The 19492-nt window shown below is 41.7% G+C and overlaps 1 protein-coding gene across 1 annotated transcript in view; it reads right to left on the bottom strand.

The window, feature by feature from the left end:
- The window catches only part of ADAMTS12 (ADAM metallopeptidase with thrombospondin type 1 motif 12), a 229634-nt gene that overhangs the window by 87232 nt on the left and 122910 nt on the right, over positions 1 to 19492 (bottom strand). Inside the window, exons 4-6 of the mRNA XM_070743485.1 lie at positions 8839 to 9035; positions 6927 to 7010; positions 3485 to 3609 (exon numbers count right to left, since the gene is read on the bottom strand). Coding sequence (XP_070599586.1) covers positions 3485 to 3609; positions 6927 to 7010; positions 8839 to 9035 — 406 coding nt within the window. The remainder of the gene's footprint in view (positions 1 to 3484; positions 3610 to 6926; positions 7011 to 8838; positions 9036 to 19492) is intronic.

Raw genomic sequence — 19492 nt, 5'->3', positions numbered from 1 at the left:
AAATCCTTTTACCTAGGAACTGATTTACTCTGAGGGTGAACCATGCTAGATTAGTTTAGTTATTGCTGACCAGGTCAGACAATATGTCTGCCTGGAGCAATAAAAAACAATCCAAGCTTATATATATATAGTTCTATACATGGGGGCTGCGGTGTCCTTTCACGTAAAAATAACAATGTTTATTTTTACGTGAAGACCTCCCTTTGAATGAGCTGGGGAATCCTTCCCACAAAGAGATTCCGGGGGCGGAGCCTTGACGTCACCGGCAGGTTGCTAAGGACGCCAAGGTGATCACTTCCTGGATTCCATGGAATCCAGGAAGTGATCACCTTGGCGTCCTTAGCAACCTGCCGGTATACGTGACATCAAAGCTCCGCCACCAGAATCTCTTGGTGGGATTCCCCGTTCGGGTTCGGGTTCGGTTCGGGTTCGGCCGAATTTTGTATAAAGTTCGTCTGAACTTGCCAAACCCGAACACCGTTGGGTTTGCCCATCACTAATCACCACCGCCCAATCTAGAACAGATTAAAGGCAAGCAGGTATAATAGGGATTGTTTTATATCTGATGGTGATGAGATGACAATATGCAAATTGGTAAGTTAGTGCTTAGCCGAGTAATGACAGCTAGAAAATAATGGATTTCAAATGAGTAAATACTAAGAGAAATTCAGGGGGGGGGAAACTGAAGGGTAAAAGAGTTGTTTGACAGTGAATTAATGAGCTGGGGACAGGATGAGTTCTCAGTTACTGAATGAATTCAAGCAGAAGCTGTTGGAGATGTTTTCATTTAGATTCCTGAATTGAGCTGAAGGTAGGATTGAGTAGCCCAAACGTCCCCTTCCTACTCTTTTGATTTAAGAGAGGATAAGAGCAACTGGTTGAGTGGTTCAGGGTGGGAAATTTGTAGTGGGTGGGACATTTTATTCTATTTTTTAATTCTATTTTTAATTCTATTTTTAAATTTAGCTATTCTGATTTTATGTATGGTGGGACTGGTCTCTGGGTGTCACACGACTTTCGTTGCCAGTGACAATTCGTTGTTTTGACAATGACAATAAATTTATTATTATTAATAAATATTATTAATAAATATTAATAAATAATAATGATTCTTGACAAATGTATATTTTATTTTATGTACGTTGAGAGCATATGCACCAAGACAAATTCCTTGTGTGTCCAATCACACTTGGCCAATAAAAATTCTATTCTATTCTATTCTATTATTATTATTATTATTATTATTATTATTATTATTATTATTATACTGGAATGTTATGGGAAGGAGGATTAAGAATTAGAAGAAAAGAACCACACAAAACAAAAACAACCCCACATAGTTTATGGGTACGATACAATCAATATGGGGCTGTTTCTTTCTCACTAATATACGAGTGTTATCCAGAAAATAAGGTTACAAGCAGTGAAGGGCAACACATTTTTTTACTATCATACTGTGGGCATGGTTTATGCAGGACACCCTCATTTTCTTTCAACATCTTTCAATGAAAATTGGGTGCTCTGGGGTGGAGCTCCATTTTCGCTACCCCACTGCGTTCCCCCCAATCCAGGCAGTAGCCCATCACCGCCACTGCTTCATTGAATTGACACAGGGTGGAGATGTACAGTTGAGTACCATCAGCGTACTGTTGGTAACTAACCCTGTGTTGTTGGATGATCTCACCCAGAGGTTTCCTGTACTGTAGATGTGTTGTATGTTCATGTTTGCTATGTTTTGTTGTTTTAAAAACAATTGCTGCCAACCTGCCTTCCATTGAGGACCTGTATACTGCACGAGTCAAAAAGAGGGCGGGGAAAATATTTACTGATCCCTCGCATCCTGGACATAAACTGTTTCAACTCCTAGCCTCAAACCGTTGCTACAGAGCACTGCACACCAAGACAACTAGACACAAGAACAGTTTTTTCCCAAACGCCATCACTCTACTAAACAAATAATTCCCTCAACACTGTCAGACTTTCTACTAAATCTGCACTTCTATTTCTACTAGTTTTTCTCATCATTCCTATCAGCCTTTTCCTCCCACTTGGGACTGTATGACTGTAACTTGTTGCTTGTTTCCTAAGATTTTTATTAATATTGATTGTTTCTTCATTCCTTATTTGACCGCTATGACAATCATTAAGTGTTGATTCTTGACAAATGTATCTTTTCTTTTATGTACACTGAGAGCATATGCACCAAAGACAAATTCCTTGTGTATTCAATCACACTTGGCCAATAAAGAATTCTATTCTATTCTATTCTATTCTATTCTATCCTATCCTATCCCATCCCATCCCATCCCATCCCATCCCATCCCATTCCATTCTATTCTATTCTATTCTATTCTATATGCATACAATCCCCTCCACGTCTGGGCATGCACACAGGCCTCACTGAAGCTTGGGATGCTGAAAAACAGGCAAATGGGCAAACCAGAAGTTCAGAAAAACTGTCTTCTGGTTTGCTTGTTGTGCTGTTTTTTGCACTCTGGAGAGTTCAAGGAAGCTTCTTGAAGCCCTGGAGTGCAAAAAACAGACAACGGGAAAACTGGAATTTTTCTTCCCAAACATCCAGTTTCCCATTGGGCAGTTTTTTGCACTTGGGGGTTTCAGGGAAGCTTCCCTCCTGAGGGGGAAATGGCCTTCCCCAAGGCCGAAAATCAGCTGACACACACTGTAGCAACATAGGCAACATCTTGTGTGCCCTCTGATATGGCTCTTTGTGTAAAGTGACCAGATTTTAGGATTGATAAAGCAGGACACCATTGACAGGAGTGGTGGTGGTGGTGTTTGCAAAGAAAAATTTCTTTATTTCTCTCTCTCTCTCACGCCCTCACCTCTTGGTGATGTACTGGCTGCCGGTGCCCAGGCCGTATCCTGCAAGCATGGCCTTAGTAAGAGCCCAATCCCCTCACTCGGTTCCCAAGAAGAATTCTTCAGGAAGCTCATCGCGAGTATGAGGCCTACCCTGAGCTGGGTGACACAGGAAGTACAACCCGTCCAGGATGACCCCAAGACACTTCGCCATTTCCTTCCACCATCACCATAGAGGAAAGAGAGAGAAAGAGAGAGAGAGAGAGAGAGGAAGGAAGAAAGAAAGAAAGGAAGAAAGAAAGAAAGAAAGAAAGAAAGAAAGAAAGAAAATTGGGATGTTTTTGAAACTGCGGGACGCGAGACAGATTATGAAAAGGCGTGACTGCCCCACGGAAAGCAGGACGTCTGGACACCTTATCTTTGTGCCACCTACGACAGACATGCCTTAGGTTCACCATCATGGCACTAAGAGGTTTTTCACTATCCTGTCAAAGCTGGATAGTTTAGTAATTTGGATGAGTAATTTGGATGAGAAGCCAGACGTCAGAAGGAAAAACAAAAAAGTCTAGTTGTCTCCTGGAAAAGTAAGCACCTTTGGGCCAATGGCTATCTTTATCTCATTCAGAAATAGAACAAGAACCCATACATAAGGAGACCATCCTACCTGGTAAGAAGTACAGCTACATCATGGTGAAGTGGGTTTGTGTCCAATTTCGGGTTGATACTCTTTTGCCATTTACAAAAGCTGGCTAAAGTCTTATCTGCATGGTGGGTGATTTTCAGTCCTTGCTATAAAGAGATGGGGAAATGAATTATCTTGTCGGAATACTATCAGTATCTGCCATTATTACAAAGCCTGGCAAATTAATTTAGTTTTGATAAATATTGCCATTGCATGAAGTGAGAGATATGAGTGTAATTTATTGAATCCTGGCATGTGATTAAAAAGGGGGTTATTAGTGAAGATAGATCAGGGTAGAGATAAAATAACAATGCAATAGGAAAAATTGAGAACTTTCACAAAATGAAAAAAAAAACAAAAAAAGAAACTGCAATATCTTTCTTAAGTTAGAACATTATTTTTTTCTACTTTTGAAACAAATGTTATCCCTGAACTAAAGGATAGGAGAAACATAATGATAAATTTATAGCATTTTATCTTATTTGAAAGCAGGCATAATGGAATTAATACTAACTCTTCTTCTACAGAGTGCACTTCTGAAGAGGAAAAATAAAAGGTTGGATCCTTTGCAAAAGTTGGCTGAGAAGAACATTGTTGTTATTGTTGTTGTTAGTTGCAAAGTCAGGTCCAACCAGTGGTAAAGTCGGGGTGAGCTGGGGTGGCGCAGCAGGTAGAGTGCTGTACTGCAGGCCACTGAAGCTGACTTGTAGATCTGTAGGTCAGCGGTTCAAATCTCATCACCGGCTCAGCCTTCCATCCTTCCGAGGTGGGTAAAATGAGGACCTGGATTGTGGGGGCAATAGCCTAGCTCTGTTTAAAAAATGCTATTGCTAACATGTTGTAAGCCGCCCTGAGTCTAAGGAGAAGGGCGGCATAAAAATTGAATAAATAAATAAATAATAAATAAAGTCCAATTTTTTTGAAATCTAAATGCTATTGCTATTTTTTACTACTGGTTCTGTGGGTGTGGCTTAGTGGGTGTGGCTTGGTGAGCACAGCAGAGGAAGGATATTGCAAAATCTCCCCACTCCTGTGGGGGAAGGATATTGCAAAATCCCCATTCCCAGGCCAGCCAGAGGTGGTATATGCCGGTTCTCTAAACTACTCACAGTTTCTGTTAGCGGTTCTCCAGAACCTGTTAGAACCTGCTGGATTTCACTTCTGTGTCCAACCCATCATGGCCCCCATGGACAATGTTCCTCCAAGACTTCCTGTCCTCTACCATCCTCTGGAGCTCATTCAAGCTCATGCTGACTGCTTCAGTGACTCCATCCAGCCACCTCATTCTCTTTCATTCCTTTTTTCTTTTGCCCTCAATCTTTCTCAGCCTTAAGCTCTTCTCCAGTGAGTCCTTCCTTCTCATTAGGTGGCCAAAGTATTTAAGTTTCATCTTCAGGATCTGGCCTTCTAAAGAGCAGTCAGGATTGATCTCCTCTGGGACTGAACCGGTTTGATTGCCTTGCAGTCCAAGGGATTTGCAGGAGTCTTCTCCAGCACCATTATTATTATTATTATTATTATTATTATTATTATTATTATTATTATTAATTAGATTTGTATGCCGCCCCTCTCCGAAGACTCGGGGCGGCTCACAACAGTAATAAAAACAATATAGTAGTGGAACAAATCTAATATTAAAAAACATATAAAACCCTATCATTATTTAAAAATAGTTCAAAGGCCTCAATTCTTTGGCACTCAGCCTTTCTTATGGTCCAACTTTCACAGACATACATTGCAACTGAGAAAACCATAGCGTTGTCTATACAGTAGTACCTCTAGATACGAGCTGCTCCACATGCGAGTATTCCAAGTTACGAGCCAAGATGCGAGCAAAATTTCTGTTCGACACCCGAGCTCAAATTCGGGATACGAGCCGAGCGTCCACTAGGTGGCGCAAGAATTCCATGTTTCCAGTTATCTCTGCGCGAAAAGCAAAGTCTAAAGGCATTCGTTCGAGATGTGAATTGATCGACATACGAGCTCGGGTCTGGCACGAATTAAACTCGTATGTTGAGGTACCACTGTACATACTTTTTTTGGCAGGGTGATGTTTCTGCTTTTTAGTATTCTGTCTAGATTTGCCATAGCTTTCCACCCCAGGAGCAAGCGCACGGGTGGGCACCAGGCAGAATGGGTGTGTACCCAGCTCCAGCTGACCATCCTCCCTCCCATCCTCCTTCTCCTCCTCGGAAAGCGGCAGGGAGACCAGCACCTACAGGAGTTGCAGGGGGCCCTTTTCCTCCCTCCTCTTTTCTCAACAGCTGATTGGCACCCATTCGCCTAGCTATCCAGCCTGAGGCAGGGGGTGACCCAGGAAGGAGAGCGTGGGAAACACAAAGCAAATTGTCACCCTAGAGAGTGACACTGGTGAGGTTGTAAGTTGAGGACTTAACAGTTCACTTGCATGATGATTATCGTTCAAGCCACTCCCACCTGGTCACATGGCCAGCAAGCCACTCCTACCCAGTCACATGACCCTCAAGCCACACCCACAAAATAAGCCACACCCACAGTGTGGCAGTAAAAATTTTGGCTGCCCATTACTGAGCAGGGGTCTTTTAATTTCTTGGCTGCAGTCCCCAACTATGGTGTTCTTGGAGCCCAGGATTTATTGTACAGTGTTCCCTCGATTTTTGCGGGTTCAAACTTCGCAAATAGCCTATACCAGTGTTTCCCAACCTTGGCAACTTGAAGATATTTGGACTTCAACTCCCAGAATTCCCCAGCCAGCATTCGCTGGCTGGGGAATTCTGGGAGTTGAAGTCCAGATATCTTCAAGTTGCCAAGGTTGGGAAACACTGGCCTATACCACAGTTTTTCAAAAAATATTAATTAAAAAATACTTCGCGGTTTTTTCCCCTATACCACGGTTTCTCCTGCCCGACGACATCATATGTCATCGCCAAACTAATAATTTTTTTCAAATAAATAACAAATAAAATAATTATTGTTAATAAATAATTATGTTTATAAATATCAGGATCACTAAGTGTCTTATTCAATGGTGAGTACCAGTAACAATGGTGAGTAAATGGTTGTTAAGGGAATGGGAAATTGCAATTTAGGGGTTTAAAGTGTTAAGGGAAGGCTTGTGATACTGTCCATAGCCAAAAATGGTGTATTTACTTCCACATCTCTACTTCGCGGAAATTTGACTTTTGCGGGCGGTCTTGGAATGCATCCCCCGCGAAAATCAAGGGAACACTGTATTCCAATTGCACCCATTTCTGGAACTGGAGGCCTTTGTGATGGTCATTCATACCCTACTTCTGTGTTGCAATGCTTACCTTATGGAACATCATGTCTTGTGAAAGAACCCTTCTGTTCTTTTGCAAGACCCTAAAAACTCACTCTTTCCTTCAAGCATCTTCCTTCAATGACATGACCAAGGCAAGGATTAACCAGGAGACCAAGTTCTTACCTCCTCTTCTTCAAGAAGAATAAGCCGAACAAGCACAATATGGATCGCGTTGCCAATGCTTGGATCATGGAATAATCCTGCCACCTAAATCAAAGCCAGGCAATATGAAGTTAGCAGATACTTCTTGTTCAGTATTTTTTCCTAATAGTGATGAGATCTCTGTGGAAGAGTGCCAAAGAAGTCAAGATGACAACTACAACCCTACTACCGCCCCGAGTCTTCGGAGAGGGGCGGCATACAAATCCAAATAATAAAATAAATAAATAAATATTGAAGCTCCACCTTTTTTTAATGTGCTTTGATTGCATGGTTGTGGCCAATATCTTGACTTTTTTGGACACATGCTCCTCAGTCCCATGAACACCATCGGTCAACATCAAAGTATCTGACAGCTTATAAAAAATAATTCCTTTCTCCAAAGAATTTACAAGCTAAATTTTATTGATTGATTCATTGATTCATTGATTGATTCATTGATTCATTGATTGATTCATTGATTCATTTCTTTCTTTCTTTCTTTCATTCTTTCATTCTTTCTTTCTTTCTGTATTTATTTATTTATTTATTTATTATTTGCCAACCATGTATAGGGCAGTAGGTTGTATAAACATAACATAAGTAAAAAGTAATGATAAAAAAGGACAATAGGACGGTAGGACAGGGACGGTAGGCACAATGGTGCGCTTATGCATGCCCCTTACAGACCTCTTAGAAACGGGAAGAGGTCAACTCCGAGTCTTCGGAGAGGGGCGGCATACAAATCGAATAAATAATAATAATAATAATAACTGTAGACAGTCTAAGGTTAATGTTTTGGGGGATTTGGGGATGAAACCACAGAGTCAGGTAGTGCATTCCAGGCAATACACTCTATTGCTGAAGTCGTATTTTCTGCAGTCAAGTTTGGAGTAGTTTACATTTAGTTTGAATCTACTGCGTGCTCATGTATTGCTGTGGTTGAAGGTGAAGTAGTCATTAACAGGAAGAGACAAAGGAAAAGAAAGCGGTCCTTTGATGTCAAATGGGAATTACAGTGATACCTTGTTTTACAAACTTAATTGGTTCCAAGACGAGGTTTTTAAGGTGAAAAGTTTGTAAGATGAAACAATGTTTCCCATAGAAATCAATGGAAAAACTATTAATGCGTGCAAGCCCAAAATCCACCCCTTTTGCCAGCCGAAGCACCCGTTTTTGCGCTGCTGGGATTCTCCTGAGGCTCCCCTCCATGGGAAACCCCACCTCCAGACTTCTGTTGCCAGCAAAGTGCTCATTTTTTCGATTCTGGGATTCCCCTGCTGGGATTCCCCTGCGGCATCACAAAAACATGGAAGTTCGGAGGTGGTGTTTCCCATGGAGGGGAGCCTCAGGGGAATCCCAGCAGTGCAAAAATGGGTGCTTCGCTGGCAACGGAAGTCCGGAGGCGGGGCATCCCAGCGGTGGTGGTGGGTTTGTAAGGTAAAAATAGTTTGTAAGAAGAGGCAAAAAAATCTTAAATCCCGGGTTTGTATCTTGAAAAGTTTGTATGACGAGGCGTTTGTAAGACGAGGTATCACTGTACTGGAACATATAATAACTGAAGCAAATTGAGCAAAATGCAAGGCAAACTTATACAGAGTTTTGGTTGCTATGGATAAGGATTAAGTTGCTTAGATGAGCTGGAAGTGTTGCTGCTTTTGCTAAAACATTTTGAGTCAAAATTTTACGCTGTTTTCCCCATGTGTATTTGTCCCACATTTTCAGGTATATTTAGCACAAAGAACTGTGCTTCCACAAAAGCATCACTCTATTTTTAAGATGACAGGAGAAAATAATTAAATATAGGGGACAATCACATTCATTGAACTGAATCAAATAGAATCGAAATCAAATCAAATTCAAATTCACCCCGATAGAAATAAGTCCTATGACCCACCATATTTATGATAGTGAGGATATAAGATTCCACATTTTCGCTTCCGTGGTATTCAATCATTTTACTATCAGCAACTACCAAAGTCTCCACCCATCTTTCTCTACTGACAGAACGCCGGGAGGTTGTTCTTGGTGTCACACGGTTCCTTTCCCACTTCATCCTTCGAAGTTCTTGCTGTTTGAAAAAGTTTGATGTTTCTGAAACAAACAAGCAAAAATCAAATACGGTTGAATGTACTTTCTGTGAAGGTAGCATAAATAACAGATATATCTTTCTCACGGACTCAAAATGTTACATGGACTAGTTTGTTTGTTTGTTTATCAAAATGTTTATAACATAATGTTGTGGTCCAGCTCCTGCCCCAAGGAATGTGCATGTGGATGTGGGGGAAACATCCACATACCGCAGGCCTGTTTTGCGCCCCATGTAATCTGCTGACGAAGCCTCCTCTGACCAAGGAAGCATGAGTGACAGGGAAGAGGGGAGTTTGGCAGGCAGCCCAGGAGGAGATCAATCATCTGTATCATCCTTGGATTCTGAACAAGAATTAATGACACATCCACGCATGCATAGAGTGATGCATAGGAGACAACAACTGAAGGATTATTACAAGAGAAAATGAGACCACCTGTGGTTGGGTGGGGCTGCTGTAATTAGTGCTACAGATAAAAAGAACAGTGTGCCTGGTTTAGCCTTGTGGCAGTTTATCTGATTCATTGTTTCATCAAGATCGTGGTTTTTGTGCTGTTCAAGATTGTGTGTGGACTCTCTGGACTTTAGAATTGGACTCAATTTCCCAGTTATTGGGTGAGAAATTGGACTGCATTTAACCTGTGCCTTGTGTGTACCAGAAAATCCCTTTGACATTTAAAAAGGGAGCTGTTTCTGTTTTTCTGTTTATAAAAACTTTTGGGTTTTCCTGTTATTGTGTGGTGTGTGTCTTCCTGGACTAATTACCCTGTAATTAAGGGCGGTTGAAACACGCCGGCAGAACAAGATAATAGGTATGGTATAAACATAAACAAAAGCAAAATAGGTATAGGTAAATTTGGACAATAGGACAGCAGGATAGGGACAGTAAACACGATGGTGCGCTTATGCACGCCCCCTACAGACTTCTTAGGAATGGGGTGAAGTAGAGAGTGTAAGGTTAAAGTTTTTGGGGTTTGGGGAACAAACCACAGAGTCAGGTAGTGCATTCCATGTATTGATCACCCTGTTGCTGAAGTCGTATTTTCTGCAGTCGTGTTTTGAGCGGTTTACATTGAGTTCAATCTATTTTGTGCATGTGTGTTGTTGCGATTGAAGCTGAAGTATTAACTGACTATTAGGACATTGTGGTAGATGATTTTATGAACTATATTTAGATCAATACATGCAACTCAGCAAGACAGACACAGACTTCAGAGGATAATCAGAACTGCCGAAAAAAACAATTGCTGCCAACCTGCCTTCCATTGGGGACCTGTATACTGCATAAGTCAAAAGAAGGGTGGTGAAAATATTTACTGACTCCTCACATTCTGGACATAAATTGTTTCAACTCCTATCCTCAAAACAATGCTATAGAGCAGTGTTTCCCAACCTTGGCAACTTGAAGAGATCTGGACTTCAACTCCCAGAATTCCCCAGCCAGCATTCACTGTCTGGGGAATTCTGGGAGTTGAAGTCCAGATCTCTTCAAGTTGCCAAGGTTGGGAAACACTGCTATATAGCACCATGCACCAGAACAACTCGACAGAAGAGTTTTTTTCTGAATGCCATCACTCTGCTAAACAAATAATTCCCTCACCACTGTCAAACTATTCACTAAGGTTGCATTACTTTTTTTAAAAAAAATTATTAGTTTTTTTTTAATATTACACACACAGACTGCACATCATACAACATAAAACAGTGCCCTGTGAGGGTGCACCCACCACCTAACAACATACCTACCCCACCACCAATTTGAGGGTCTGTACAAACATCTTTAACATTCTTCTAAGCTAGGATCTGCATTTCATTTACATATCAAAGAGTGATTCTAATTTATTTTTTATGGCTAGAGCACAAATTCTACTTGCCATATAATCTCTCACCATGTCCCATCGTTCCATCAGTTTCTTCAGTTTATTTTCATTATACATATTCATCCTTACCTCCATAATTTCAAAGTGCATTACTATTATTGTTAGTCTTCTCATCATTCCTGTCACCCATCTCCTCCCACTAATAACTTTATGACTGTAACGTGTTGCTTGTATCCTTAAGATTTATATTAATATTGTTTCCTGATTGCTTATTTATACCCTATGACAATCATTAAGTGTTGTACCTCATGATTCTTGACAAATGTATCTTTTCTTTTATGTACACTGAGAGCATATGCACCAAAGACAAATTCCTTGTGTGTCCAATCACACTCGGCCAATAAAGAATTCTATTCTGTTCTGTTCTACTCTATTCTATATAACAGAGACCATTTGTTCTCTGGCCCTTCTCTTGGTAGGATATACTTAGCTAGGTGACATCCTTCACCTACCCCTTTCACAGACAGGAAAATAACACTTTCATCTTCATCTCTATAGGCAGAACATCAGGAGAAAGAAAGAAATAGGGGAACTCAACAGTACCAAGAGGCAATTGAAGCAGGCAGGATTACTTGAGAAAAACTAAGCCTGATCAGAGCAGCTATATTTGCTCTGAGTTTATATAATTTAGGGAGCAAATATGCCCAGCAAAGCAGCTGGAACAATTTCCCTTTTTAAATAATATGACATTTTGTAATAAAAATATAATGAAATAGGTTCACTTTACATTTTTCAAACTAATAGCAATAAAATAAAATAAAATAAAATAGAAAGGCAAAATGCTGAAACAAAATAAAAAATATGGTAAACTATAATAAATCATCTTCAAAGAGGAAATTTTATTAGCTTTCCCCCCCTTTCCTTCTATTATCTTTGTTCATTAATCACTTACTTAAGAGTTTGTCCTTTTCTTGAAAAATATGAGAGATTGTTGCTTATGTTTATTTAATAATGAAATTGGTATTCAAAAAAAAATTGCAGTAGCTAAAATAAACATTTTAGGTAGGAGAGGAGGGAAGCAAGGCTATACAGGTTTTCCCCCTTTTACTTCTTAAATCCTGATAGATGACAGATTCAAGACTTCATCAGTACATGGATCAAAATCCTGGGATGAAAAGATCCTGCAGGAAATTTGCACTGGCAATTGTTATTATTATGCCTTCGTAGTTATGGCTGCACAATCACATCTAGAGAATAACAACTTCTGAAAAATAAAAGAGAATATTTCATGCTCAGGGTTGAAATGAGGGGTCATTCATGTTCACTGAGCTTGGTTGTTTTTCTTGCAGGCTTTTCAGTACCCAAAATAGGGAATATCTAGCTGTGAGAAAAATTTACAAAGTAATTCCACAGGTGCCAAATGAACAGAAACAGACTTTTTGTTTATTCTTTGATCAAAGGGCCTTCCCAAGAAAACCAAGAAGGCAAGATTACATATTCAAGCATCCAGTTTTTATATGGCAAAAAAAAGTTCTTCTCCTGACACTTTGGAAAATCCTATTCCATCATGACGCTGGTGTACGCTTTGTTTGTTTGTTTGTTTGTTTATTTATTTATTTATTTATTGATTGATTGATTGGATTTGTATGCCGCCCCTCTCCGGAGACTCGGGGCGGCTAACAGCAACAATAAAGCAGTGTACAATAGTAGTCTGATGTTAGAAACAATTAAAAACCCATTAATATAAAAAAACCCAAACATACATACATACATACATACATACATACATACATACATACATACATACCATGCATAGAATTGTAAAGGCTGGGGGGAAGAGGGTCTCAAGTCCCCCATGCCTGATGGCAGAGGTGGGTTTTAAGCAGCTTACGAAAGGCAAGGAGGGTGGGGGCAATTCTAATCTTTGGGGGGAGTTGGTTCCAGAGAGCCGGGGCTGCCACAGAGAAGGCTAATTAGTTTTAATCAAAAGATATTTGAAGTTAAAGTACCCTATGAAGTGTGGCTTCTCTATGAGAGAATATTGCAACGTTTAGGGTTTTTTAATCTCGAAAGCATGCAAATGAGAAGTAATGTGATTGATATGTACAAAATTATGTATGCTGTGGATAAATTATGCATTTAAAGAATGTTCGGAGACTGCAGTTAGTCCAAAACGCAGCCACGAGAGCCATCATGGCTTTACCAAGGTATGCCCATGTATCACTATCACTCCGTGAGCTGCATGGGCTAATGATTGGTCTCCGGATGCAATTTAAAGTGTTGGTTAACACCTATAAAGCCCTACATGCCTTAGGACCAGAGTACTTACGAGACCGTCGCCGGCCTCACGTATCCCAGCGGCCGGTCAGATCCCACAGAGTTGACCTTCCCCAGGCCCCATCAGCCAAGCAATGTCGACTGATGGGGCCTAGGGGAAGGGCCTTCTCTGTGGTGGCTCCAGTACTTGGGAACCAACTCCCCCTGGAGAGTCGCACTGCCCTCCACTCTCCTGGCTTTTTTGAAAAGTTTTAAAACACACCTTTGCTGGCAGGCCTGGGGCCATTGAGCGTTGATACTCTGCTCTGGCTGATGGTTGAGTATGATAGTAGTTGAAATGAATTAGGTTGAATGGCTTTAAGTTGTTTGGATTTTAGATTTTAGATTTATACTTGTTTTCCCCCCCATAAAAAATAACTCTGTATTTTGTATTCATTTTATTATGTAAGCTGCCCCAATTCATTTCTAGGGCAGCCTAGAAATCCAAATAAGTAAGTGAGTGAGTGAGTGAGTGAGTGAGTGAGTGAGTGAGTGAGTGAGTGAGTGAGTGAGTGAGTGAATGAATGAATGAATGAATGAATGAATGGGACAAGGAGGAGTTGTTAAAGACAGGGGTCTCCCAATGAAATTGAATTCTGGAAGAAACAGGACAAAATGGTTTTCTTTTTCTTTTACACAATGCCTAATAATGCAATGAATTTCAATTTTGAAATTCACTACCACGAATTATGGTGCTAGCTACCTCCTTGGCTGGTTTCAAAGTAATTAATGAATATCATGGAGGTTATTGACTTGATGGCAATGTGACTCGGTATAAAGGCCATTTAGGTAAAGGTAAAGGTTCCCCTCCACATATGTGCTACTTCTTTCCGGCTCTAGGGGTGGTGCTCATCTCCGTTTCTAAGCTGGGGAGCCAACGCTGTCTGAAGATGTCTCTTCAGTTATGTGGCCAGCATGACTAAATGCCGAAGGCGCATGGAGCACTGTTATCTTCCCGCCAAAGTGGTTCCTATTTTTCTACTTGCATTTTTTACGTGCTTTCGAACTCTTAAGTTGGCAGAAACTACGGCAAGTAACAGAGCTCACTCCATTATGCGGCACTAAGGATTCAAACTGCTGAATTGCCAACCTTCTGATTGATAAGTTCAGTGTCTTAGCTACTGAGCCACCGCATCCATTAAGGCCATTTACTAGGTTTTTCTGATGGTTACTTAAGTCTACTGCTGATATGTATCACTTCTCTCTGCAGCTATTCTAGTCTGGTTTGGAAAAGAGACTGGGGACTTGACCAGCAAAGAATAGTCCTTAATGCTGGAATGGTGGAGGGAGGGAAGGAGGGAGAGGGAGAGACAGACAAGTGTCTTTCAATGCGTTCTGATCCTGAATTAATGGCACAGGTTTCTGGAAAAGAATTTCTGAAGTTAGCAACTTTCAGCAACTAGGGCAGTGATGGCAAACCTATGGCACGGGTGACAGAAGTGGCACACGGAGCCATATCTGCTGGCATGCGAACCGTTGCTCTAGCTCAGCTCCAACGTGCATGTGTGTGCTGGCCAGTTGATTTTTGGCTCACAAAGGTTCTGGGAGGGCGTTTTTGGCTTCCAGAGAGCCTCCAGGAGGACGGGGAAGGGTGTTTCTACACACACACATGGCTCTAGGGAAGCCTTTGGAGCCTGGGGAGGGTGAAACACAAGCCTACTGGATGTACCAGAAGTTGGGAAAAGGCTGTTTCTAGCCTCCAGAGAGCCCCTAGGGCACGGGAAGCTGTTTTCGCCCTCCCCAGCCATTGAATTATGGGTGTGGGCACTCGCACATGTGCAATTGCAATTGTACATGCTCTTTCGGCACCCGAGGAAAAAAAGGTTCACCATCACTGAACTAAGGTATAACTTACTACAAATTTTCCTCATTTAATGACCACAATTGGGCTCATCAATTTACTTCAGCTTTCCTTTGCTTTATTTTATTTATTTATTTATTAGATTTGTATGCCACCCCTCTCCGTAGACTCGGGGCGGCTCACAACACAATAAAACAAATCTAATAATTTACAATTTAAAGTATTTAAAAAAACCCATTATTAAGCAAACATACATACAAACATACCATACGTAAATTGTATATGCTCGGGGGAGATGTCTCAGTTCCCCCATGCCTGACGACAAAGGTGGGTTTTAAGGAGCTTACGAAAGGCAAGGAGGGTAGGGGCAGTTCTAATCTCTGGGGGGGAGCTGGTTCCAGAGAGTCGGGGCTGCCACAGCGAAGGCTCTTCCCCTGAGGCCCGCCAACCGACATTTATAAACCTGGGATGGTCATAAATGGGAGGATTCGTCACAAAATTACTTTTTCACCACCACTACAATTGTGAACAGTTGCTAAACAAGGCAGTCACTAACCAAGGACTACCCACAGACTCTGCTAAGAAATTGTTCTGAAAGAAAGAGGGTGTCAGGCCCAAAGTCATTATGTGAAGTCCAAGGTGGGCCTGACAGAGCTTGGGAGTGAGAGAGAGAGAGAGAGATGCCCCCCCCCACATTCCTTTCTTTAGATGCCATAGTAACAAATACAGGAAGGAATCAGGAATCCTGCATAGGATTGACTCTCATGACTGCACTTGTGAGATGGGGTTTTGACTCTGTTAGATATTTGCCTGGGTGACCTACCCGGACAGGGTAAAAGTCAAAAGTTCAGATTTGTTTATTGCATGTTGATTGGTTGCCTTCTTTTGGCGCTTAAAATGTATCTTTGTAAAACTGCCTGTTGCTGGGCTAGATTGTATAAATAGGAGAACTGTCATTGTATAGAGCTCTCAATAGCTTCTTGACTGAATCGACTTTCCTTGTCCTGTTAGCAAATAAACCTTGCTTGATTCAACCTTGCTTTGAGATATATTACATTGGCAACGAGGAGACCGACCCTCCGAGTGCTATCATGGCTACTCCATCGGTAGCCCAGCCACATGAATTCTTCGACCCAGAAAGAATGACCTGGACAGCCTACATGGCGAAGTTTGAAATATTTTTTGAAGCGGCCGACATGAAAGACGCCGACAGCGGCTTTGAGATATATTACATTGGCGACGAGGAGACCGACCCTCCGTGTGCTATCATGGCTACTCCATCGGTAGTCCAGCCACCTGAATTCTTCGACCCAGAAAGAATGACCTGGACAGCCTACATGGCGAAGTTTGAAATATTTTTGGAAGCGGCCGACATGAAAGACGCCGACAGCAGCTTTGAGATATATTACATTGGCGACGAGGAGACCGACCCTCCGTGTGCTATCATGGCTACTCCGTCGGTAGTCCAGCCACCTGAATTCTTCGACCCAGAAAGAATGACCTGGACAGCCTACATGGCGAAGTTTGAAATATTTTTGGAAGCGGCCGGCATGAAAGACGCCGACAGCGGCTTTGAGATATATTACATTGGCGACGAGGAGACCGACCCTCCATGTGCTATCATGGCTACTCCGTCGGTAGTCCAGCCACCTGAATTCTTCGACCCAGAAAGAATGACCTGGACAGCCTACATGTCGAAGTTTGAAATATTTTTGGAAGCGGCCGGCATGAAAGACGCCGACAGCGGCTTTGAGATATATTACAGACCCGGATGTAATCTAAGGGACTCAGAGTTGGAATGATTCCAGTCGAATCCAGACATGGCCATTAATAAATCCTACCCGGTGACAAGCACAAGCGTGGAATTGTTTTATTTCTCGGAATGCCGTTTTGATTCGCTAACAGAGGGGGTATCAAGAGAGTAATTTCCAATCATTGGAAAAACTTCAGCCTGATGAGTCTGAAGAAAAGCATCTGTGTGATGGAAATAGGATCCTCAAGCAGGAGGCAAACACTGTGTCTTGATTGCAGCTTGTTCAAGACTTCATTAGCATCCTTTTTGATTCTGCACAGCAAGATATTTCAGGACACGAAGGAGCAGGTGGCAAAAGATAGGAAGGAGAGAAGAGAAATGCCACTTCTAGGTGCATCTCAGACATTTTGACTGTTCATCTCTTTGTCCTTTAATTGCATTGTCTCCATCAAAGGATTGAGACATGAGATGTTATTATACTTCATAAGTTAGTAGGATTTATACATTTGCAATTTAGTACTGTTAATTTTTGCAGCAGTGTAGTCTTTGAATACAGTGGTCCCTCGATTTTCGCGGGTTCGAACTTCGCGAAACGGCTATATCACGGTTTTTCAAAAATATTAATTAAAAAATACTTTGCGGGTTTTTTCCATATACCACGGTTTTTCCCACCCGATGACGTCATACGTCATTGCCAAACTTTCGTTCAACTTTAATAAATATTTTTTTAAATAAACTTTAATAAATAAACATGGTGAGTAATAAATCTAAATGGTTGCTAAGGGAATGGGAAATTGCAATTTAGGGGTTTAAAGTGTTAAAGGAGGGCTTGTGATACTATTCATAGCAAAAAATAGTGTATTTACTTCCGCATCTCTACTTCGTGGAAATTCGACTTTCGCGGGCGGTCTTGGAACGCATCCCCCGTGAAAATCGAGGGAACACTGTACTCCAATTTTGGGGATTGCTATAAGTGGCACATTCTGAGCTGCATCCTTTTTTCTGCAAGACCCAAATAATGTCAGGACCAAAAAATACAGGTAGCAATTCATCGAAGCTGAGTTCTTCTGCTATAATTTCACACCTATAACTGAAATATTACTTCCAGGAGAGAGGATATTATGGTCTCTTTGAGAAATATGTGTGGTTCCATCAGTAGATCATGATACCAACTCACTCCTAAAATGCTTCTTTCATGAACCTGTTAAATCAGGGGTGTCAAACTCACATCATCCATGGTGGCATCAGATGACATATTGGGATTTTCCCTTTGCTAAACTGGGCAGGGCAAAGCCAGCACATGACACTCCAGCCCATAGGCCACAAGTTTGACACTCCTGTGTTAAAACATTCCAGTTTCACTTTCATTTCATGGAACAAAACATGTGTTTGTGTAGACACATGTGTTTGTGTGTTTGTGTAGACCAGTATTAGAAACATAGAAACATAGAAGACTGACGGCAGAAAAAGACCTCATGATCCATGTAGTCTATACTATTTTTTATATTTTATCTTAGGATGGATATATGTTTATCCCAGGCATGTTTAAATTCAGTTACTGTGGATTTACCAACCACGTCTGCTGGAAGTTTGTTCCAAGGATCTACTACTCTTTCAGTAAAATAATATTTTCTCATGTTGCTTTTAAGGGCACACTAGATGGTTCCGGAGGTATTCTGGTCCAATGCCATGTAGGGTTTTATAGGTCATTACAAACACTTTGAATTGCAACCGGAAACTAATCGGCAGACAATGCTCCTTTCATGAAGCTGTTAAATCAGGGATGTCAAACTCACGTCATCATGGGACTTTCTTTGCTAATCCAGGCAGGGTGGAACCAGCACATGACGCATCTGGCCCATGGACTGTGAGTTTGAAAATTCTGTATTAAATCATTCCAGCTTCTGTTCTGTCTGGGTCCCCCCAGACGTCAACACCAACTAAAAAGAGTATCCAGACACGCTGGTAAAAAGCAAAGTCATTTTATATCTTTGAAAACAAACACAGATAACAAAAACTGTTCTTACAAACTGGAATGCTATGAAGCTTCACAGAAGAGTCATGACGGCCAGACAATACAACAGGCTTCTTACACACACCACTGTAGATAATAAAACCCACGCCTCCCCCAAGTTTTCAGCCTTCGAGGCCACAAGCCAGAATCAGAGACGCCAAGGATCGAAGCAAGGTCACAGGACTCCCAAAAGATAACTCTCCACAATACAGGAAGGGCGGGCCTGCCTTTTCAACCTTTCTGAGGAGAACCACACCCAAACCCAGCTGTTGCCTATTAGGGTTGGAAATACCTGGCTAATTGTCCCCTTCGTTGTGCTGCCCTTCTCTGCCTCATATCGATGATGGCTTGTGCGTTCTCATCTAAGGATTCCAGGCTACTCGCTGGGGAGAGCTCCACCCCGGGGGTCTCAGGCTGTTCTCCCTCCTCCTCGTTCTGACATTCCTCTTCCCCGTCTGCCTGGTCCTCCTCCTCCTCCTGTTCCTCGTCCTCCCCCTCTGAGCATGGATCCGGCAGAGTTCCAGCCGTTCCCTGAGGAGCCTCAGGCTGAATCACAACAGCTTCACTCTCACTTCATGCAACAAAATGTGTTTGTGTAGACTAGTATTGCTATTACAGTACATCAGGGTTTCCCAATCATGGCAACTTTAAGACACATAGACTTCAACTCCCAGAATTCCTCAGCCAACCATAACCCCTACCCTAACTTAAATTCTAACCCATTGGTGGTTGGGGAATTCTGGGAATTGAAGCCCATG

Source organism: Erythrolamprus reginae, chromosome 2 (genome assembly GCF_031021105.1).
Source record: "Erythrolamprus reginae isolate rEryReg1 chromosome 2, rEryReg1.hap1, whole genome shotgun sequence".
Lineage (NCBI taxonomy): Eukaryota > Metazoa > Chordata > Lepidosauria > Squamata > Dipsadidae > Erythrolamprus > Erythrolamprus reginae.
The sequence above is the reverse complement of the archived record's forward strand: the minus strand, read 5'-3'. Positions and strand labels throughout refer to the sequence as shown.